This window comes from Melopsittacus undulatus, chromosome 7 (assembly GCF_012275295.1).
Source record: "Melopsittacus undulatus isolate bMelUnd1 chromosome 7, bMelUnd1.mat.Z, whole genome shotgun sequence".
Lineage (NCBI taxonomy): Eukaryota > Metazoa > Chordata > Aves > Psittaciformes > Psittaculidae > Melopsittacus > Melopsittacus undulatus.
The window spans coordinates 53,075,269-53,099,882 of record NC_047533.1 but is presented as its reverse complement, the minus strand read 5'-3'; the positions used below and the strand labels follow the sequence as shown (position 1 = coordinate 53,099,882).

At 41.3% G+C, this 24,614-nt stretch overlaps 1 protein-coding gene across 1 annotated transcript in view; it reads right to left on the bottom strand.

Moving 5' to 3' along the window:
* Nucleotides 1-13,096: 13,096 nt before the first annotated feature.
* The window catches only part of ARHGEF38 (Rho guanine nucleotide exchange factor 38), a 39,407-nt gene continuing 27,889 nt past the window's right edge, over nucleotides 13,097-24,614 (bottom strand). Inside the window, exons 8-14 of the mRNA XM_013128948.3 lie at nucleotides 23,887-23,991; nucleotides 22,590-22,712; nucleotides 17,644-17,964; nucleotides 15,888-16,028; nucleotides 14,470-14,668; nucleotides 14,029-14,288; nucleotides 13,097-13,282 (exon numbers count right to left, since the gene is read on the bottom strand). Of these exons, the coding sequence (XP_012984402.3) occupies nucleotides 13,097-13,282; nucleotides 14,029-14,288; nucleotides 14,470-14,668; nucleotides 15,888-16,028; nucleotides 17,644-17,964; nucleotides 22,590-22,712; nucleotides 23,887-23,991 (1,335 nt within the window). The remainder of the gene's footprint in view (nucleotides 13,283-14,028; nucleotides 14,289-14,469; nucleotides 14,669-15,887; nucleotides 16,029-17,643; nucleotides 17,965-22,589; nucleotides 22,713-23,886; nucleotides 23,992-24,614) is intronic.

The window sequence follows — 24,614 nt, the reverse complement described above, 5'->3', positions numbered from 1 at the left end:
TTTCCAAACACAGCCATAATAGAAGCCTTTTCTTGAAGGCTTGCTGTACCCTGGAACAGATAAAACAGCAGTCTCCTCCCTGTTCTACCTCGGATTCTCATATTGCCTACAAAGCAATACTGCTTCGCTCCAGCTTCCTGTAGGAGAGACCCAATTAATTTCTGTGATCTTTTTCCCCAGAAACCTTGATGGAAATCCCATCACAGAGATCTGGAATTATACTTTCCGGGCATGGTATGCGATGCAGTTTTTACAGATGCTACAAGTATAACAAGGTCTAAAGGCAGATCAGAGTCGGACTCCACAGTGACAGGGAAGAGCAGATTTGCTCTCTGAAAAGTACAAAATCCTACTACAGATGTAATCTGATGTCTTTCAGCAGTCTGGGGCCTGAAAGCAGCTTTTTCCTGGCCTCTTTAGCTTCTCCATTACTTCTTTGCACGAGCAGCAGGTTCCAACAGCAGCAATGGGAGCCCAGGGGACAAGAAAGAAATGCTGTGGGGAGAAGAGGCAGGGTGAGGACAATGGGGTATGACACACATTTCTATCCAGAAATATTTGCTTTTAAAAGTAAAGGGTCTCAAAAACATCCACAGGGAGGAAACTTTCAGTGTCTTGAGAAAATGTGACTTAATCCATAGTTGCGTCTATCAAGAAGCCCTTCTAGGCACAGGATCACTGTTTCCATCTGGACCTGAAGTGAGTGGGCAGTCAGTCTTCCCCACCAAGGGTTCATACCCATAAAGAAAAGCCACAGTCTCCCTGCTCTCCTGAAAAGTGCAATGCTTCTCACATCATACACCAAACCGGTGGCAGAATTATGAACAACAATTCTCATAGGACTAGGCAAGAGCTTTGCCTGACTGGATGCAGGAAAAGAGTAAAAGTTTATGGACAGTGGAAATGTAAGAAAATATGGAAATTATGGCTCCAAAATAACACTGAAGTCCTGATGCAGGGAAGCAAAAAGAAGGCATGAGCTTGGGATGGAAGAAAGAGATGTGTTTTCCAGAAGAAGCACTTCGGGACTTTTGCTTTTGTAGCAGGAGATTAATTTGGACATGATATATTTTATGAATCAGCCCTTCTGCATCTGGTCCTGCCTCTAGCCTTCATCCCAGGCCCTTCCTCACATGCGTAGCACTGAGACAATTGTTTATCTTCAGGCTGAAATTTCCTATGTTTGCTCTCCACATGGAAGGAAATTGTTTGGGGAGGTTTAGTATAAATTGTTAATCCAAATTCACATTTGCCATCCACAGAAGTCAGCTGGATCCTTATCCACCATAAACCTCCTGACACCACTCACCCTGCAGAGCGGAGGCTGGAAAGGGGATTTCAGTGTAATTCCACTGTAATGAGGCACAACTCCCCCTGGGCCGCCCTGATATTCAAAGGGTAGAAATGCAGGTGTGGCCTTTTTGACAAGGCCCTGACTAAGCCCTGACAAAACACTAACAAAAGCCCACAAAATCTTCCAGCCACAGACAAGAGCCCTCAGACAGCTCCCGTCATGCATGGCTCTTGTCCCACCCAGGAGGAAAAGGTGGTGGTCAGCAGGGACAGGGACAAGGAATTTCAGTCCTGAGCCCATGGGGGGCTACATGACCATACGTGACCACAACTCACATTCAACCAGGGTATAAAAGGAGCCCTGCCAGAGAGCCACTGGAAGTCAGTACTCCTTGGAGCAGTGGGCCTGCAGTCAGAGACTCTCCCCTTGGGTTGCAACGCTGGCCAAGGAAACTCCTCAAGGTTGAAAGCTTTCCCTTTTCAGGTGAGTGATTGCACATTTTGGATCACTGGCCATAAACTTTAAGAACCAGCAGTATAGTGATGAACTCATGTGACATCCTGAATCTGTAGCTGATGTTGGTGGAGCTTTAACTGAGTTCGAAAAATCAATTTTGTTTAGTCTCAGTTTATTTGTTCCATAGAATCACAGAAGAGTTAGGGTTGGAAAGGACCTTCAGATCACCTAGTTCCAACCCCCCTGCCATGCGCATGCACACTAGAGCATGTTGCACAAGGCTGTGTCCAAGCTGGCCCTGAACACTGACAGGGATGAAGCATTCACCACTTCTTCAGCCAGCCCATTCTAGTGCCTCATCACCCTAACAGTAAAGAGCTTCTTCCTTATATCTAACCTGAACTTCCCCTGTTTTAGTTTAAACCTATTAACTTTTGGCCTATCACTACAGTCTCTGAGGAAGAGCCCTTCTCCAGCATCTTTGTAGGTCCGCTTCAGATATTGGAAGGCCACCACACAGCCTTCCCTTCTATGACATTTAGCTTAGTGTAGTTGGAAGGATATCCATAGAGGAATTGTTATGGAGTACTGGTGGGCCCCTTCTCCCTTAGGGGTACAGTGGGTGTAGGAGGGGTTCTGCCCACAGGTGGTCCTGAAGAGACAGAAACAGAGCTGTGCTATGGTGGGTATGGTAAAGAGAGCATGTGCGCCATCTTGGGCTCGTGCTTGGTACAGACACAGGGCTATTTTGAGAAGAATGACCTGGAGAAGCAGTTGGAGATGGACTGTTTAGAAGAGGAATTGAAAAAAGAAAGCAAGTGGACATGTTTATTGAAACAAAAAATTGAAATTATGCTGGCAACAGCAAAAAAAGACCCCAGTGTTGTCCACATTCAGAACTGCAGGCACAGACTTGGAGGATTTGGAGGGGGAGATGTGGGGAGATTCTGATAACAGCAGTTCTGAAGGGGAGGAGGAACTCAAGGAAAGGAATGTGAGAGCTCTTATTGCAACTGAAAGGGCACGGGTCTGCAGGCAGGAACCCCAGAACAACAATCCAGAAGGCTGCTGGTCGGGACCTGAGCTCAGGGAATTGCAAATGGCGCAAGCCGGGCGACAGGGTAACGGTGTCTTTGTGGAGAGTCACCCTGACGGGGGGCAGTGGGTATTGTGGAGAAAAAAAGCAGGTTTGGGGGTCTGAGAGTGATTATGAGAGCAACACGGAGTACTGATGGCCAGCCACCTCAGACCCCTCCTTAAAGGATTACCAGACGCCCTGGTAATATTAATTCAGGCTCTTGCGGGGAGAATTCAGCCACTGAGCATACCCGGCCCTTCTGACCCCTCGCACAAGTTTTGACTTGGGCAGAGATGTCACACAAAATGGTCACCCGCAGGCAAGAGACAGGCTGGGCTAACCCGGAGCGTGGTGCGGGCCAGCACAGGGGGGTCCGACAAGCCAGACACAAACCCCAGCCCTGCTTGGTTCAGCCACCACCATCCACTGGGATCTCAAACCTTCCACAGACAGAGTGGAATGGAGTTAGTACTCAGAAAGACATTATCTCTGGTGAAGAACATTCCTGCTAGAGCTACCTCGAGCGGGGCTTCACGGTCAACCCACCGATCACATCTGGAAACAGGTGGCATGGTCGGCAGGAGTGATTTACAGCTAGAAAAGACACAAAGGTGACACCTCGCCCCCAGCGGCAGTGTCTTTAACCATTCGCAACTTGGAGAAAGGACCCAAAGGAGTTAAAATACCAGAAACCACAGTTTGGGTCTCAGGCCACCCACTCAGCTTGGTGAACACCTGCCTGTGGCCAGCTGATGAGGAGCACTATGGACGTATCCCCGTGGGGCCAAAGGGAGTAAGTTTGGAAATTCTCATTTATATGGGGCCCAGATTAGTGTTTTAAATAAACAGCAAGGCAAGAGGTTAGGAATGAAACCAGCAAGGAAAACTATAAATATAGTGGAGGTAACTGATGTAGTGGAGAAATTCCCCATAGCTCAAAATCAACTCTAGCTACCAGAGAGGAGGATGACAGCTGTGGAAGTGGCTCTTAGTCCTCACAAAGAAAATATATTAGGATTTGACATGCTAGCAGACAAGCAATGGTGTTTACCCAGGGGAAGAGTGTGGAGTTTTGGATGCAGACAGGCAGAAGCCACTAATGTGAGGCTTTTGTGGACTGCCCCTGCACTACCACAATCTGTAACAACCTGTGTCTCACAATATCCTCTGCAAACTGCTGCCAAACAGGGCATCTCTGAAGTAATCAGTCAGTTATCAGTCTATGCACTCCTCTTATAACTACCCAGTCTGGTGATTGTGTAAGGCCAATGGTGTTTAACATTTAATTACAAGAAATTGAATAGTAATACTCCACCACTGACTGCTGTTGTCCCAAGCATAACCTCTGTAGTGACAGCAGTACATGGGCACCCTAGATATTGTGTTTTTATGACTCCTCTAAGGGGAGGAAGATAAACCTGAGTTTGCTTTCACCTGGGAGGGGATGCAATACACTTTTAACTGACTCCTGCAAGGGTATAAACATTCCCCCATATTACCCACAATATTTTAGCCAAGCCCCTCCGTACTGTAGAGGTGCCAGCAGGGGTCCACATATACCAATATATAGATTATATCCTAATTGGTGGAGACAATACAGAATAAGTGGGGCAAGAGGTTGGAGCCATCTGGACTTCAGTGAATAAAAATGGGCTAAATGTTCCACCCTCCAAATGCCAAGGTCCCAGACAAGATGTTAAATTCTTAGGGGCTTGGTGGCTAGCAAGAACTGTTTCAGTACCTGATGATACTGAGCATCAATAAGGGACCTGGGCAATAAAACAGAATTGAACAATTACTAGGTTCTGTGACACTGGCAAACAGGAAAAGCTCACTGATCACAGAAATACTTTACAATGATCTAGTGGAAAGTCACTTTGACCTTTGTCTTGGCAGAGTTGCTCATGCTCTTCCTGACAACAGGAAGATTGGAAATGCTGTGAGAGTGCAGGGGCAGGGTCCCAGTTGGCAGCAGCTCTAGCTGCTGAAACAAGGGGTCTGCTTGGTAAAAAACCTGCCTGCCACTAAAGCAGAATAGTCCCAGTAAGCTTAGGGTTCTCTGGTTACTTTTAAGAACCTCCCAAAATCCCCTGCTGAGAAAATGTATTCAACCTTTTCGATGTTCCATTTTTTTCAAAGGTAAGTTTTAAATCAAGGTGGGGTATGTTTCTGTTTCAAATTGCACTTTGGGACTAGTTCCATTTTCAAAGGTAAAATCAACATTTTGATGTCAATGGTGAAGCCTACCTTCTACTTGAAACCTCTCTGAGAAATTAGGAGAACATAATCATCCACTGGAAGTTTTCCAGAGCTGTAGAAGAAAGTGAAGCAAAACCATGCTGGCATTTGTTGTCTGTGTGTTACCCATGTTGGACTTGGAGACGTGGTTTGAGACGCTGTTTTTTTCTCCAGTAACCTCTTCTCTTTAGCAAGCTGCTTGCTTTAGCAAAAGGCTTGCTGCCTCTGCCAGGAGAAGCACACCACCAAAACCCTGTGTAGGCCCATCAGTTTTGACTGCAAGGGCCAGTGCACCAACAGCTCTTCCCTGATGGTGTTGATGTAGACACCAAATCTGCCCAGCTTCCTCAGCAGGCTCTGAAAAAAAATCACCTGTAATGCACTATGTGCCAGAGGGGTTCTAGAATATACAGGCTCTGAAAATTGCCACCCTTCTCCCCATATAGAGGAGAGACAGCAGTAACCCTGATCTCCTTGGAAGTGCATTAGGGAACACGAAGCATCATTATTCCCTCATTAGCTTGTGTAGTGTGAGCAATGCTCTGTCCTGCTCAGTCTTTGTACAGTATCATAATTTTCAAAGCAGAGACAAGCTGGACTTGCACAGATAGATGCAGTGAGGTTTCCAAGGTCCCCAACTAACTCATTTTCAAACCAGATGTGGGCAAGTGAACCTAACGTTATTGCAAGCCTAGGGAAAACAGGCTGCTAAGCCACCTGGGGCTAGATGCTCACAGGTATTTGTGTCCAATTTTCTATTATTTTAACAGGAAAAAAGGCCTACATACCTTTGTAATCTGTCAATATTCTTGACAATGCCACCCTGCCTCTGGCCTTAAGCTACCTGCAAAGCAGAATTAGGATAAGGTTGTGTTTTCAGCCTTGGTGCAGGACTCTTGAAGACTTACTCTGGCTCTGCAGACTTAGCATGTGCCCTTTGCATGCCAGGGCAGGAATTCTCCTGGGCTCTTTGCATCACTCTGGATCAAACCTTCACTTCTAGGCCTGGGTGGTGGGAGCTGCATCCATCAGCAGAAAAACAACTCTCTGTTATCAGGGGCTTGTTCTGCCTGCTGATTGCTGTAGGCAACAACCCAGAGGTGTTTTGATGTGAAATATCCCAGCATTTCCTGACTGCAGGGAGAAGGGCTAGTTGGGAAAACTGCCCAGGGACAAACGCTGTGTCTTTGGGTATGAGAAACTTCATGTGTCATCTTGTAATTCCTTGAGGGAGGAAGAAAGAGCATTGGCAGAAGATAAATGATCTCTAAAGTGTAAAAATTGCAGAAGAGTGCTAAAAATGTTTTCAAGCTTTCTTAATCTGTAGAGTCTTCATACGGTCTTGTTGAATATGGATGGAAAATAAGTGGTAGGCAGTATATATTTTAGTTAAAACTCAGTCCGATTGAACCACACTGTTTTGATGATGTGGGGTTAGAGCAGAACAGAGGAAAATTAAGGGAATTGTCTTATGTTTTAGTAAGTTAGCTTCCTTTCTGGCACACCTGGAACACAGAAGACCTTTTGATTACCTAGGTATTCCATGCTGTTAAGTATTGCTATCATATTCACAACCTTGCATGTATCACAGTAGTATTGCCTGCCAGCCTATTTTGGAAAACGAAGAATCTAGTCTCTATTCTTTTCTAACACAGCTGTAGGGTTATCTGAAATTACTGCACTGAAATTACATACCAGGAAGAAGCAAAGGCAGAAACTAAACAGTAGAAGTTTATATTGGATATAAGGAAAAAGTTCTTTACTGTAAGGGTGGTGAGGCACTGGAATGGGTTGCCCAGGGAGGTTGTGAATGCTCCATCCCTGGTGGCGTTCAAGGCCAGGTTGGACAGAGCCTTGGGTGATATGGTTTACTGTGAGGTGTCCCTGCCCATGGCAGGAAGATTGGAACTAGATTATCCTTTCCAACCCTAACTATTCTATGATTCTATCTTAAGGTCCTTTCCAACCCTAACTATTCTATGATTCTATGTGATTGACCACAACCCCCATCCCCTGTTCAGGAGTGAAGTGGAGCCTGGGAAGAAGGGAGGAGTGGAGGGGAAGTATTTTTAAGATTTGATTTATTTCTCATTATCCTGTTCTGATATATTTGGTAAGAAATTACTTTTCCCAAGTCAGGTCTGTTTTGCCCATGATGGTAACTGGTGAGTGATCTCTCCCTGTCCTTATCTTGACCCACGAGCCTTCCCTCTTATTTTCTCCTCTCCCTGTCCAGCTGAGGAAGGGGAGTGGTAGGGTGGCTTTGGTAGGCACCAGCCATCCAGCCAAGTTCAACCCATACAGATATTTGTAGGTAGGTAAAAGCTGCATCTTAGCCATCTTGTATTGTAAGTATGTATAAAGCTGATACATACAGCTATTTCCCATACCTCTTTTCCCTTCTCCACAATTAAGATTTAGGCTAAGGTTCTTCAAACCTCCAAAGGAGTATTTTCATTTATTCAGGATTGCTTTATCTACCTGGGGACTTTGCATGCTTTTTTAACTATTATTTCCTGTGGAGGAAAAAAAAAAGAAAGTCTTTGTAGTGCCTGCAGCTTCCAGGGTGATTTAAAAATAACAGCAGAAGGAGGAGTAATCCAGAACTTCTATTGCTTTTCAACCAGCCCATCCTTCTTCCTCTCTAGCAGAAAAGGTTTTTAATGGTGGTGTAGTAGAAAAAGACACTGAAACAGTTTCCATTAGCAAACAGAACACATATTTTCTTCCTAAATGTTAATCAGAAGAATGTTGCCTGCGCTATGAATCAAGAGTATGAGAGTAGATTTTTTAATAGCTAGAGTGCTCCTACGTAAAGTGTACACTCTTGCAGTAAAACGTGCTCCCACAGGATGGGTGAGGGTACTATCTGTCTCTTTCTTGCCTCTGCATATACATACACTTTTGCTTGTAGGAGTGCAGGGGCTTTATGTGAACTGTGCAGGTTACTTTAGGTACATGTATGAAGTGAACAAGGGCAGAAAAAAAATGATCTTTGTTTTGCAAGTTGTGGCAGCTAGTGCTGAGACCTCATTCAAGTGTATTCTGACATTTCTACATCTATAACACTGGCTGTAAATTATCTCCTATTCATTTAGAATAAAATAACCGATGCTATAACTTTTAGGTGTGTCTGTCTTGTCCTTTTAATAAGGCTAAGTCTAGCTGGTCTTGCCGATATGACTGTATTAGCAAAATCTGCAATAGAGCTGCAATTTTCTCAGCAAAAAACTCTTCCACTGTTAACTTTCCCAGCTTTGTAAATGAAATATGAGGTCTCCTTCTGTTGGTATAAAAATGTCAGTTAGGATTGTGGTTCTTTGAAGTATTGTATCATGTAGGATTTGTATCACAGACCTGGTCTTTTAAGTCAAATGTTTAGCTTGAATATGTAAGATGGGCACTGCTGAAAACCAAAGTAGATTGAAGGGAACAGTTGCTTTCTGCTTTGAAGTTATAGTTAGGATGGAATTAATAACTATATTTTCAGGAAAGAAGTCTGTTCTACAGGATTGTTTGAATTTGCACATCAGATTGAGGAATCTAGGGTAGGGCAGAAAGAAGGAAAGCCCTTCTGCATTTTGAGGAGCATACCTTGTATTTAGAAAAAAAACCTGGAAAATAGTCCTGTGATTTTCCTATCCCCAAAACAAATTGCTCTGTGATTTACTATAAAAAATAGCTATGTGAGTTTCCTTATCCATTTTATAAATTGGGATGGTAATACTTAAACTTCCACTTAAATATGTTTTTTCACTGATGCTCAAATTCCAACACACTTAGTAGTGTGAAATGACAGTACACTCTGGTTCCATGAGTCCTCCTTCTGGTTGGACTAGGGGATGCTGGTGATATCTGAGTCCAAGAGAAAAGATCTAACTTTGTGTTATTTTAGTAACACCAGCTTTTATCTGTTACAACTCATCAAGACCTCTGGCTGGACACACAGTAAATAATGGTCATGACCTCAGGAGCAGCTAGAACAGAACAGAAAAGACCTAAACTGACATTTGGAAGTGTATTTTGAAACTTGCTCAGTATTTTTATAGCATTTGACAAGTTCTAATAAATTGATAAATAAACTGAGATGTGTTCTAGAATGGAACTTTTTACCTGAGGAAACTGTCTATTTCCTCTGCTAATTTTGCAGTGATGCTTTTTATAGTTCACGAGAGAAGGCAGATCCTGAAGAGCATATAAAGCAATTTGCTTCTGGAAAAGGTCTTGTTAAAAAAAAAAAAGGAATACAACTTTATAAAAATAGTTTTTATTATTATAATAATTTAAAAGAAGATTTTTCCCCCCAGTATTTTGGACAAACAATATTGCCAGAGGAATTATCAGTAGTAGATCTACAGACACAAGAATTGTCATGTCTGTGTTTCCTATTGCTGGGGTTAGGTCTGCTTCATTTATCCACATTTTTACAAGCTATCTTTAATGACAGCAAAAGTATGCTTTAGTATCTGAAAGACATAATTTCTCAGTGAAGTTTCCTAAGATGAAAAGTCAAGGAATAATTCTTCAATCTGTTTTTGCTTTGAAAACGTGAATTCTTACTTAAAGTTCACAAGCACCATCCAAGCAGAGGGAAGATAGTGAAACACGCAGGTGGCAGAGGTCAGAGCCAGAGACACTGTGCTGTTCATCAGCTTCAACATTTTCTGGATTCTAGGTTATCAATGGCAACACTTTAAAATATTCCCTGAATGGAGAAACACTTCAGTTTGAGTGGACCCAGTCGTGGAAGTACTTGTACATTCTTCTTGTCACAGCAATTCCACTAAGTAAAACACACATTTGAATAAATGCAAGATTGGTCCATTAAACTACAGACTGTCCCTTCTTCAATCAAAATAAATTAGTTTTGTCATTAATCACAATCAGAAAACTTGTAGAATACTGTAACACTCACTACATTGAAGAAACAGCTGCAAAAACACTGCATATTTTTAGGAATTTCCGGAACCCGTAACATAGCTTAGTTTCTTATATTTGAAGCACTAACTTAACAAAAATGTGTCCAAGCAAGTCTAACATGAATTGTTGTAAATCTCTTTAATACAGGAAGGCTTAAGATTCAAAGAGCATCTCTTAATTATTTGCAACTGATGTTTGCATTAATCTGTTTTAAACAAAAATAAAAGTTTGCAGCATATCTGTAATATCAAATAACAGCTAAAGCTTTGTATTTCTGAAATGAAGTAAATCAATCCACCTGGGAATGCAATAAAGTACTTTTTCTGGGTCCCAACTTTTGATGCTATAATAAAGTCATACAAATTATTCCACAGTATAAAAGTCATTATGGGTCCTAACCATACACTGGGGTTTCATATGGCCTACAGGGAGTTCCCAAGTCCCACAAAAGTTCAATGAAATATAGATGGCTAGCTCCAGTTTATTTAATCCTTCATTCCTTGTTACTTCAGGATACCTTTTGGAGAGCAGCATTTGAGTACACTTTGAGACACCTTCACAGAGCCTGATTTTTCATAGGGAATATACTTAACACTCAAAATCAGAGCTCTCACTATGACTCAGAGTTCTCAGAGCTTAGGGCTTCATGCATCTTTTTTTTCCAACTCTTACCCTTAATTAATTTCACAGTATGAAATACAAAACGTCATCATTGTGCTTACATGATGGCATTAAGCCTATTAAGCACAATTCAGTAATTTCTAAAACTGTTTCAACTATTGCAAAGTATAGATCATCTCCAAATAAAATATTCTAAATTGTAAGACATACTGAAGTTTCTTGTGTGCATCTTCCCTGTAATCTTAAAATATAAAAGCCAAAATAGTGCAAGCTTGGGAGGGGACAGTCAGTTCACTCTTCCAAGCTGATGCTCCCTTTCCAAAGTTTTATTTTCTTCATCTAAATTAAGAAAAAGTTCTCCTTAAAAAAAAAATACACCGCTAACAAGATGAATTAGAACCTTTTTGTTTGCTATGGAAACAGCAAGATTTAAGTGCATTAAGAGATGTACAATTAGACAAAATAATTCATTATCTATTGTCACTGCTCATTGGATTGCAATAGTTCAGAGTTTCACAAACCAGTTTCTGGATGTCCATCTCAGAGAACGCAAAAGATTTCTCTATCATATGATTTAATCCAGCACAAATTTCAGGTTTTTATCTCTGTGATCCACTGCATTCACCTTCTGAGCAAGGCTGAGAACTTTACGTTCTTTGGAAAATAATATAAAAATTTGGGACACAAAAGAAAATAAAACTGGGTTCATTAGTGTAACAAAAGCTATTGTTTGCATTGACTGCCCTAGCTTTTCTCATCCTTTCTTTACTGACACATTATTTCCCATCACATCTAAGTAAGGTTTTTGAATCATTTCATCCTCATGCCCCACACTTCAACTACAGAAAGTAGAAATTCACACAAAGGCTTTAGAACAATTTAGAACAACACCCTTGATAAGTAACCACACAACCCTCTTCCTCCTTAATTTCAGAAGTCAGTAATAAACAAATATGCAGCAATACAGGAATACCTGACAGGAGTTTATCCTTCAATCACACTATCTGCTGTAGGCATAGTCACTTTTCTTTCTTTCCTTTTTGCAATGCTTAGCACAAGAAGGTCCTCACCACAAGAGGACCTAGGCACTGCTGTACTGAAATAAACTGTGATGAACACTCAGTTATTGATGGTAGCAGCACTGAGATATTGTTCTGTGACTAGTTGTTGTTATATCACTATTCATTATATTATATAACACTATTACAGTGTAGAGCACCAGCCTGACGCAAGGATTGCTGTAGTTTGTGAACCTAATGAACTTGACATTCAGATCCTTCCTTGGGATTTTTTGTTTTCTATGCTCATTGAGGATGCAATGTGAACTGTATTAATTTGTTAAAACAGCCTTGACCATTTTGAAGATACTTTAGCAAAATACAGGGTTTTGATTCTGAATTCTGTAAACAGTGAATCAGCTCATGAATACATTCTTCACTGTTCAATCTAATGTCAGACACTTTGGGAATAATGATTTTCTTATTTTTCTAGCAGAGGACTTTTGATGAATCTTAAGTCCTAGCTTATTCACTAGACATTATGATACCTGTATCTGACCTAAGGAATCAGATAGGCAGTATATATTCATTGAAAGGCACTGCTTGACTTTTTTTTTTAATCTTAATAAATTTCCCAAGTCTGATAACACATGTTTCAATTCACTACTTGCTATAAAGCAGTTAGTATGGAGACATCTGTGGAATTTCAAACATGAGGCACTTCCATATTGCTGCAAACTGCTTCCATATGAAGTAGTTGTGTAATTCTTTTAAAAATTTTAAATTTTGTTTCACAGTACCTGTTTCTTTTGCCCCCTCTTTCCCTGCCCCCATTCCCATATTTAACTAAATATACTTTCTGCCCTGGGACCAGCTACTGGTACACCACATTTCATATGGTTTAAGTTGAAATGTTTCATACAAAAATAAAACCCATTTTCTTTTCCCACTCCAATAATTTCCACTGAGAAAAAAGTTCATTACAAAAGTGGCTAAGGATAAAAACAGACAATCGAAAAGCATGAAATTTAAGAAGTGTCTGCATTCATTGGTATAGAGGTTCAGGAACAATTAAGGCAGAACTACAGCATCCCTAAAGTCTGAATTTGTCTTTCTTCAAGGTTAATTCTCTTCATCTTGAATATTATTTGCTAAATATCATGGAAGAAAAACATAATTTTGCTGTGATTTGTACTTGCAGGTTTACTCTTGATGTAGGATGCTTTGACAAAAGAGAAAATTATGGGGTAATAGAAAAGCAACTTCTTCGGCCTGTTAATCAGAATCAGTCTTCCTGTGAAGTGTTTCCTCCCCCAGGTCTTGACAAGGTGATGGCTTTTAGAGGATGGAGATTCTCAATATCACCTGTGTGCTGTACCAGATACTATGGCTTCTGTCAATCACTTGTGAGTTTGTCTTGCTTGCTGCAAACCATGATAGATGATTATTCTGTCTACTTCAGGGAAACTGACTCAATGGGCCTTTCTGTTCCTAAGCATATGTCATCTTCCCAAGATAATTAGATGGTACATATCCTTTTTGACCTTTTGCTTCTGCTAGCCACCATTCTTTATTGCCACTCAGGTCAGAAAACTGAAGTATCCTAACCTTCTGGTACTCTTGAAGACTGAGCTCCTGATCATTTCTTGCTTGAAATGCATAAACAGCATAGAAGGTCTGAAAAAGGAAAGCCACAAAACTCAAAATCTGAATTCAGAAATGTAGCCACATCTTACTTTGTCATTGTGTATTAGTATGAATTCTGTATGCAGAAAATGTGTAATAATGTATACAAACCAGTACAGAACTATGTGATCTGCAGTTGCTAGACAGGCTAAAATGAACAGGGCCAAAATCAAAAGTAAAATTGAAGGATCTGGGGAATTGTGCATGGGGAGGAACAAACCAAGCTCTGAGACCTCTACACTAGTAAGCTTGCCAGCTCACACCAGGTGCCTGTTTCTGTCACACCAATCAACTTTGAACTGGATGGAGAATTTTCCAGAAAGGTTTTGTCAGGGCGAACCACCTTTCCTAAAGCTCCTGTACTCAAATGTGGCACCCATCTATAACTTCTGTGCCTTGCTGATCAGCATTTCCACAGCTTTCTTGTGAATAGTAAGTGAAAAAAATCCCCCAAGCTGAGCTATTTTGCAGGTACCTGCTCCACAGGAGAACCTTGAGGTGTTGGACATGAGGTGGGGTGTGTATACTGTGAGCAAGGACTGCGATTCACAGTTTAACTGATTATCTTTTCCTACCCTGTAGCTATTTAAGAAAGGCAAAGAACAGAGGATAACTGATTCCCATGTCATACTAACAGATTAGTACTGGTTTTTCTGGTGTAAAAGGAAAACATTTAAATTATAATTCTAGATTTGAAATAGGAAGAAGAAGACAGGCACAGTGTGTACCATACATACATGCTGATCATCTGTATCCTGAAAAGCATCAGTCCCTGTGCCATTAATTGTGGGATTTTTGCAGACTTGAAGAGATGAGGTGCTGTCACTCTTCTCGTGCTCCGGACTTCTTGTGCTGCTGTCAGCAGAGGGCCGTGAAGATACAAAGAGGCTGATATTATCAAAATCATCATCACCAAAGCTGGTTTCTGCCATGTCCTTCTGCACTTTGGCTGGATTGTAAGGCCTCAAGAAGGAGGAATACACATACCCTTTAAGGACTAGACAGCAGAATAAAAAGAGAGAAAATAAGTAAACAGCAAAATACTGCTAAAAGCATTTCAAAACCAACCATTTTATGCAGCTGTCAGTGTGACAGAGGCAAACAGATGGGGCCAGAATGAAAAGAAATCAATATCCCAAAGGGAAGCTGTTATTGGGATGTTTGTGCAAAGAACTTACTTCCTGTGTCAACAAGCCATCTGCTCATACTTCCAAAGGGGTCCTTTTGCTCCACAACAGCCACCAGTTCTCCTTCATGTAAATCAATATCAAATTCCTGTGTGGCATTGCACTTGCGCTTAGCTTGGTATAGCACTTCTGTGCTGTATGCAGACAGCAGCTTGGACCTGTGGCCTTCTGTTTGACGTGGGGATTTGAGCTTAAAATCAAAGAAAGTTATTAATTGGAAACAATGCTGAGGCCATTTCTAGAGCAATACAGGTGCATAAAAACCAGTGTATGCTGCATGCAGCAAATGACCCTACATTTTTAAATACAAATCAAGGAGTTACTTACACAGCTATGTAACAAAATCTCCTTTGCATATGTAGCAATGACCTGTGGAACTGCTATGTTAATAGATGAGCAATAAGGGTCAGATTTTAAAGAAACATAGGAATTGCACTAATTAAAGACCTCTTAGTCTACCCTGTTCTCTCAAACAGCTGGTGTTCTGTGTGTGAACAGTCACTTGTTTCATTGTTTTCCTGTAGCAATGATCTTGTAATATATATAAAATATACCTATCAAATATCTATATAATATCACCAAAAAAAGCATAATGCAAAAATCAGCTGAGGTGGGCTAAGGTCACACAACAACTTGCATGGTAAGGCATGAGACAGTAAAATCGGTAGTACCCAAACAGTCTGATTTTTGTGTGAAATTACCTCTCTAAATAAGGGCAAGATGCTATTAACTGCTGGTAGCATATTCACTCAGGTTTTGGTTAGAGGGTAAGGAGGGAAGTGCTGCACATCAATGTGGTCTTAATGCACCATGGAAGCAAAAGCACCTGTGCCTTACTGATGATAAAAGGAATCCTACAGCTTCCTCAGCTTTTCCCAAAAACTCAAACTGCTCTTGAGATTTTACTTTACTGCAACTAGACTCCTAAAACCTCTGGAAGTGTCTGGTAAGACTGGGAACCAGGGGGACACAGATTTCCTGGTGAATTTCTGAACCTTCTGCTATGGGGGTGGTATGTGTGTGCGTATGTGTGTAAACACCACTGCACATAACCACAGCTGAGGATGAGGAAAAAACATGTTCTGAATTAGAAGACTAAGATGCACTGTAAGAGTATTTAATAAGAGAAATAATAAAAGTTTACACATAGAACGTTAGATTTAACATGTGCTTGAAGACTTAAGGGTAATCAGAGATAATTTCAAGTGACTTTTCAAGGTAGTAACATGAAAACAGAGTGAAAGATCTTCAGAAGTTACTGGTCAATGGAACAGCTTCATTCCAACAAGCTGATTCAGAGTCACAGAGAAATCATCAAGCCCAGACCTCTAGGTGGCATAAAGATGGATTTGTTTCAACAGTGACCAAAAGAGAATGCATCATGCACAGTTTGGATGTATGGTACTCACTGGAGAAGGGACAACTTTCTTTTTTTCCAAGCTCAATTTTCTCTCAATAAAAGTGGCACTGCTGTTTTCTTTTACAAAATTCAGCTTGTGAACCTCTTCCATCAATTGATTCTGCACTTCACAGATGCTTGTGGAAGACAGCTGCAAACACAAAGGTGGGTTACATCTCACAAACAAAATGGTAAGGAGATTTGAGAGAGCAGATTTGGTTTAATGGGCTAAACACTAGGAGCCAGGACATCTGACAAGTTACTTCTATTTTCTGCAGAGACAATGGCATGCTAGGTACAAGATGGAAAATAAAAAAGGTCATTATTGGATTTAAAAGACATACTAATTTAAGTTAAATCATTAACAAATATTCTAAACAGCAATGAAAATGAACAGCCTTGCTTTTATGCTACTGAGCCACCTGCTTTCAGATGCAAATGTGCATCTCAGCAGCTCTCAGGAGTGGCCAATATGCTGTAAGGCTTGGAGTAGCTTACATCACAGCTGTGTGTTTGTGCAACTGGAAGCTGCCACCAGGTTAAAAATTGTGTGGAAAGCTGAAGCTCTGTCTGTGGCACTGTGTAAGTGCTTTTGGTCTGTGCTAACCATAAATATATTTGCTGATGTAAACAGAAAAAAAGAAAAATAAGGTAATTTTGTAGGCAGAGCCTCACAGAAAACAATGCTCAATACAACAGCTTTCAAAACATGAGTCAAATTACAGGGATGCAATTTCTTCATGCAGGGAAAGCCTTCATTTTCCCATTAAATAGTGCAGCTCTATGTTTTGATCATGACCTTGCTTGCTTAATTTTTCAGCTGCTCCTGACTGTAATGTGCTGTGCTCAAGGCTAATGGAAAGGAATACTCCAGAATTGCCTCACTACAATGTGTTTCCTATATAGCGTGTTGCTCTGGTTCAGGTGAGTGGATCTGGATGTGCAGAAGGCATTGTTGCAGCTGCATTTCTCCAGGGGTTCAAGTCTTTTAGGCAAAAGTACAACAAAACTGAAACACTGTATGACTTTCACAGACATTAACAATAAGTTATCAATGTCATTCTTCAGGAAATTATGATGATGATCTTAAAGGTCTTTTTCAACTTAGTTGATTCTATGACAGTTCCCAGAAAGGGTAGTGTGGGCTGGAAGAACAATTACTGCCCTTCTGTGTAGCTCACACAGGCATCTTTAATACCTTTGGCTACATAAGTGAAATGATTTGAACTTTTTAAAAATGCCAGGATAGACAAAGCTATTCCTTACTGCCTAGAGATTTCTGCAGTATATTGGGTTTAAAAGCAACTTGCTTTTCATAGAAATTATTTAATCAGATCTGCTAATTCGTTTGGCTTTTGCAGTCATCTGTGACTCTGCAGGTCTAACAGTAACAGTAGTGTGCATGTACTTTCTTAGAATTTCTCTTCCTGTGTTTTCTGGACTACTCAGGGTAGATGCTAAGAAACAAAGACTAAACTCCTAGCCTCTGCCTCCTTTTTTGCCTTACTGTAATGTTCTTGTCATTATTATCACTGTAACAGCTGTAACAGCTGCATTTGGATCATTCTCATTGAAAAGCCCAAGCCTGACAAAACTTAAGCTCAGAACTTTACTGAGCTTGCAAGGGGAAAAAACCCCAAACCCATACTCAGCAGAACAAACAAAATCAGTGTAGTTTGTAGGCATGTGTCCTACATAACTCTAGCCAAATCATACAGAAAGAAAAAAGACAAAGTTAGAGCTACACCTGTTTCTAAGGTACTTACTGGAACAGGCACCACTACAGCAGAATTTGATTGAAGTGCTGCAGATATAATATTCCTGAGGAGGGTGATGAAGGAATGGAGGCAATTCAGCACAATTTTTTTGGCTGCTCTGTTAAATATCTGAAGTTCTTCCACTAGCTGTGCATTTAGAGCCTCATAGTCTTTCTTTGCCAGGTCCAGCTCTTCTCCTGTTGACCTCTGAAGGTAGCTGTTATAGTCCAACAACTTGTCATAGCGCTTTTGGATGAGCTTCTGTGGGCCTGAGAACAAGGCTCGCAGTGTTGAGAGAGGAGTCAAAACAAGCTTGTCCAGCTGAGCCATCTGGAAAGGTATAAAACACACCTACTTACTACTTTATTTCTACACTCCTTCAGGCCCAGTAAAGGTTAAGCCCGATGGTAGCTTATCAAGCAACATATTAATTACTCTTCACAAAGCATTGCTGTTAGAGACAGCTTCAAGCATCATCTATCATGACTTGGAATCTTTTTCATAACACTGCAAGGGAGATGTAACAGTTTTGTAGCTTAAAATATCTAGTAATAGTAGTGGTCCCTTGGAGCATGCAGCCTGTGGTGTGGCCCTCATTTTGTTCCCACTGAGGAAAAACTGGGCAAGTATAAGTGAAGTGGTGCAAAGAAAGTGGGATTTCCGTAACTGGAAGGCCCATGCCAGTATACAGTCTAGAGGCAATGGAGTCTTGTTAAATGGCAGTCATGTAGCAGGTTTTTTTTTTTCTCTTTTTTTTTTTTTTTCCTGCAGACAGCTGTAACTCAATTCCTGTTTAAGCAAACACAAACAATCAGTTGATTTGATTAAATTATGTTATGCTTGTTGGTTTTATCTCTAGTAATCAACAAAATTAGACACCTGGTAAAAAAAAATGAAGTCTCAGACTTTTCCATTAGTCTCTAATTGTCTCAAGGGATTAATATTGCATGAAATAAAATTTATTTTTGTAAGTCACTTGTTCAAATACAGCACAGGCTTGTGGTGAGTAAAACTGATCATCATATTAAAGCTCTTCCACATTCTATGTGAATTAAGCTGTTGGGTTGAATGTGAGAATAAAAGAGCATCTGTCCCTCTACCCTCCATAACACAGCACTGTTGAGGACAGATCCATTTTGGCACCACAACTGCTCTCCCGAGGCCAAGATGATGTATACTGGCTAGATAGTCCCTTTATTTCCACCTGAAAAACTGGGCTGTGTTTAGCAAATTTTTGATTGATGCATTAAGAAAACTGTTTTTCCACACTGCTGATTTCTGGAAGAGAAGAAGCTATTGTAGATTTCTGTCCTAAAATTTTCACTAAAATATAATGAGAGAGGAAGGTATTCATTATTGACAAATGCACAAAGGGAAAAAAGAATAATAACCTAAGCTCACTGCTGAGATCTCCATTGATAACAGCCTTTCAGGAAAACATGTGAAGAACACTATGGGTTATTCATTGTGCAATGTCAGGACAAAACTTCTTTTAAAAAAACCTTTATACATAGAATAGAGAATCTTTGTGATCTTATAAACTTAAGACACAGAAATAAATAGATAACAAGTAGAAATTAACATGGTTAATAGTATGTGGAATTGCCTCTGCTTTTCTTTGATGTTTCTGAATATGGGGCATCATCCATACTGGACACACTCACCACTGCAATGATAGAGAGTTACTATATTGCACTTTATGCAAAAATTGATTGTAAAGACATTGAAAATATCTTTCTGATTGCTGTGATTATTTTTTGAGATTCTTTTCAAATGTGAAAACTTCAAAGGAAAGGAAACACATCTTACTTCCCTGTCATTATCTGAGAGGATGTGGCCTGTCAAAGACCCTTCAGTTTCTTGGCTGACTCTGTTTGCAGTATTTTGGAAAGGACTGGATGGCTACTTTTTACTCTGAAAAAAACTAGGAAAGTGTAAGAAAACCTTCATCTCTGAATTTTTCCAGCTTGAGCAGCTGCCCCATATTGAAGAGACATTTTAGGGGACTTCAACCACCCTGATATCTGTTGGAGGGACGGTACAGCCTGGCACAAGCAATCCAGGAGGTTCTTGGATTGTATGGAAGACAACTTCCTTCTGCAAGTAATAGAGGAGCCAACAAGGAGAGGGGCCATGCTTGACCTCGTGCTCACCAACAGGGAAGGGCTGGTTGGAAATGTGATGCTCCAGGACAGCCTTGGTTGCAGTGATCATGAGATGGTCAAGTTTCGATCCTCAGGAGAGTGAGAAGAGCGTGCAGCAAGCTCACTGCCCTGGACTGCAAGAGAGCAGACTTTGGCCTCTTCAGGAGCCTGCTTAGTAATGTTCCATGGGACATAGCCCTAGAGGGCACGGGGGCCCAAGACTCTTGGTTGATGTTCAAGGTTGTTGACCTGCTACAAGCTCAGGAGTGTTGCATCCCGACTAGAAGGAAGTGCAGCAGGAAGGCCAGGAGACCTCCTTGGATAGATAAGGAGCTGCGGAGGAAACTTAGAGGAAAAAAAGAGGCTTATAAAAGGTGGAAGCAAGGACAGGTGAGCTGGGAAAAATACAGGGATGTTGTCCATGAAGCTAGAGACCAGGTTAGGAAAGCTAAAACCCAGTTAGAATTAAACTTGGCCAGGGGTGTGAAAGATAACAGGAAGGGATTCTGTAGTTACATTGCAAACAAAAGACAGACTAGGAACAACGTGGGCCTCTTTGGAAGCTATCGGGACAACTGGCTACCCTGGATTTGGAGAAGGCTGAGGTTCTGAATGACTTCTTTGCCTCAGTCTTCACTGACAAACACAAAAAGTCTTCACTGACCACATCACCCAAGTCTTGGAAGGCAGATACAGGGACTGTGAGAATGAAGACCTTAGGCCCACTGTATGAGAGGATCTGGTCTGAGACCATCTTAAGAACCTGAACATTCACAAGTCCATGGGACCTAATGAAATCCATCCACAGGTCCTGAAGGAGCTGGCAAATGAAATTGCTAAGCTACTGTCCATCATATTTGAAAAATCATGGCAGTCAGGTGAAGTTCCCAATGATTGGAAAAAGGTTTCAAGAAGGGGAAAATGGATGACCCAGGGAACTACAGACCAGTCAGTCTCATCTCCGTGCCTGGCAAAATCTGGGAGCAGATTCTCCTGGAAGGCATGAAAAACAACAAGGTGCTTGGTGACAGCCAGCATGGCTTCACTAAGGGGAAATCCTACCTGACCGATTTGGTGACCTTCTATGATGGGGTTATGGAACTGATGGACAGGGTAGAGCAGTTGATGTCATCTACCTGGACTTGTGGAAAGCATTTGACACTGTCCCACACGACATCCTTGTCTCTAAATTGGAAAGATATCAATTTGATAGGTGGACCACTCAGTGGATAAAGAATTGGCTGGATGGTCGCACGCAAAGAGTTGTGGTCAATGGCTCTATGTCTGGCTGGAGACCAGTAATGAGTCCCTCAGGGATCAGTGTTGGGACCAGTCTTGTTCAACATCTTTGTTGCTGACAGACAGTGGGATTGAGTGCGCCCTCAGCAAGTTTGCCAATGACACCAAGCTGTGTGGTTTCGTTGATACACTGGAGGGAAGGAATGCCATCCAGAGGGACCTTGACATGCTTGTGAGGTGGGCTGATGCCAACCTCATGAAGTTTAACCATGACAAGTGCAAGGTCCTACACCTGGGTCAGAGCAATCCCAGCTACAATTTGGGCAGAGAAGAGATTCAGAGCAGCCCTGCAGGGAAGGACTTGGCTGTGTTGGTAGACGAGAAACTGAACATGAGCTGGCTTCAGTGTGAACTCACAGCCCAGAAAGCCAACCGTATCCTGGGCTGCATCAAAAGGAGCGTGACCAGCAGGTCAAAGGAGGTGATCCTGCCCCTCTACTCTGCTCTTGTGAGACCTCACCTGAAGTATTGTGTGCAGTTCTGGTGTCCTCAACATCAAAAGGACATGGTACTGTTGGAACAAGTCCAGAGGAGGGCCACGAGGATGATCAGGGGACTGGAGCACCTCCCATATGAAGACAGGCTGAGAAAGTTGGGGCTGTTCAGCCTGGAGAAGAGAAGGCTGCGTGGAGACCTCATAGCAGCCTTCCAGTATCTGAAGTTGGCTTATAAGGGTGCTGGTGAGGGACTATTCATTAGGCTTTGTAGTGATAGGACAAGGGGTAATGGGTTAAAACTTAAACAGCAGAGGTTTAGACTGGATATAAGGAAGAATTTCTTTACTGTTAGGGTGGTGAGGCACAGGTTGCCCAGGGAAGCTGTGAATGCCTCATCCCTGGCGGTGTTTAAGGACAGGTTGGACAGAGCCTTGTGTGACATGGTTTAGTGTGAGGTGTCCCTGCCCATGGCAGGGGGGCTGGAACTTGATGACCTTAAAGTCCTTTCCAGCTCTAACTATTAGATTTCATTTGGACCCTGAAAGGAATGACTAGTGGAAAAACTATTACTCTTTTTTTTTTTTGTAATTGCTATGTAAGTCTTATTGGCTATATTGAGAATTTTCATGGTTTTCCTACATGAAGGATAGTAACTTACTTGAAAATGTAATAAAGCTGAGATTTGCATAGATCTCTGATTTCAGGAGCATGTCCATGAGCACTACAAAGATCACAAAACTCAGAAGTCAATCTAAAACTACAAATGTTGGTAACAAAAGTAGCAAATTAAAGATCTGCTGCTCTTGTCTGAAGCTGAAGTGAGACATGCAAATTTAGCGTAAAAATTTTCATTTAAACTCAGGAATTTAGCTTGATAAGTTTTCTTCAAGGGAAAACCCAGTGCACTGAATTTTATCTTGTTTCTTACAGAAACTCATCCAAAAAAAATCACTCATCTTTTCCAAAGGATTCCTAAGGTTTTTTGCTCTTTTCTGTCCTAATCTTCCTTACATAGACCACCTGTTTTCTCACACATACAGATAGCTGTGTAATGCTGGACATTGCATAAACTTACCAGGTCTTTGCAGAGATTTGTACTATTGTTTCTTGTTTTCAAACAGTTGTTGACTTCATCATCTTTGTCTTGCAAGATTTCCTGAAGACCAGTTATATTCTGTGCATCCAGATGTATAGAATCCTAATCAAGAAGGTGGTAGGAAGATGAAACTGTTATGATCCATTTTAATATACTGCATTCACTCATGCAAATGTTGAAATAACACTGATGAAATTGGAAATATCTTCCATCTCTGGCACCCATGCAGTTACTGTGCAGCTTCCAGCCATTGTGGAATTTACTGTGATAACATTTTCCTGTGTTTTGTCTGTTTTCATGTAAACTATTTAAGAATCAAGTAGTTAATGTTCAACTGAAAAAAATATGCCCCAACCTCATAAATGTCCTGCTGGAATTTGGCTACTCCTTCAGAAAGAAGCAAGGTCAAGACCAGGCACCCTCTAAGGCCTCTTTTGGGGGACTAAGCAGGACTACAGTGGTGTATTTATTTCACTTACTCTGAATTTTAATCTTAATGAAGTATGCATCTGTTTGAATAAGGAACTGTTAACACTGTTCAAGGCAACAACCTTTGTTGGTTAACCTCACTGGCCTTTCCCTATTTGCTGAACCAAAACAACATGCATTTGCTATAAGCGCTGGCAGCTGGCTATTGATCTTACCTATCTCTCAAGCAACCTGCATGTCCAGTTTGGGCACACTTACATTTTGAAGGGCCTCATGCCATCTACAGAGTTAGTAAGTTTTCCAGGAGAGGAGAAGTGTTGCTAAATTACAAGCCAACACACATTCTTGGAGAGGATAAAAGCAAAGACTTTTACTGGGCTTGAGCATTCTGTAGGTATAATGCTAGTCCTCTACACAACCTAGCAACAGGATAAAAGGAGTCCTCATAGCTGAAACATGTATTTTAGGACATTTTAATTCATGTGGCTGCATCTCAGTTCTTCCATTTTTAACGAGAAGAAGTTGGTGCACCACTGCAGCAGATGTTCATGATCCATATGACAGCGTCACAGTGATTGAAAGCCGTAACTGTGCCACCAGACAGCACCTTCTTTTCTGCGCTGCACCCATGGGTCTCCATAGAGCCTGCTTTTCTAAGAGGAAGAATGGAGAAGTGTGGGCTTCAAAACTTCTTTGCCACAGGCTCAGTAATGCAGCAGCAGCACAGCTCATTTATTTAACATTGTGATGTAGGTATGCCTGCTTGTAATTTGGTGGTGCCTAACCAGTGTTAAACTGGTCATGGACATGGCTTGTGGCCACAGATTTCAAAAAGGCCTTTACCTACCTGTAGATGTTGTGAGAAGAGTGAAATGTTCTTCACACACAGTTTCACAGTCTTCTCTAAACTTCGAAACAACTTTTCTTCCTTATTAAAAGTTTGATCTTTCACCTAAAATAGGTATTTGCACTGTTATTTTGGCAGCCCAAAAGAGTCTGGCTAATGAAAGAAACATCCAGAGCACTGCTGGAAAAAAACCCAAACCCTCCCTGAATTCCTCCTTCTGAAAACAGAATGATCAGCCCCTAATTCTTCCAAGCTCCAGTTTAAATCCAAGAAAAGCCAAAGGCACAGGGCAACATGACTGAGAGTTTTATTTTTAATCCTTGTGGAAGCAGGGAGTTGCTTTATTAAAAGCACACCTACAATTACCAATAAAACTCCTCATTTTCTGTATGTTATTGCTCAATTTGAGGAAAGAATGGTAAAAATTGTTTCAGATATTTTTATGTCATGGCATTGCTTCCCTGGCTGCTTATGTGTGGGTGATGGGGAGATTTCCCCCCAGCACACTGTAGATGGAGCTGTTACCTCTAGAGCAATGAAACCTCAGCAGCTGGAAATGTGCTTGTACTACTTTTTTATGCTAGCTGAAAAAACCCTGAAAATACGTTTTATTTCTGCCTACCTTTTATTTGGGGAATTTGGGAAATCTCAAGTCTAGTTTTCAGTGGTCTTGCTGTAAGGGTCACAGCATGTCTCAGAGACGTGAATTGGGAACTTTCTCAGTCTAA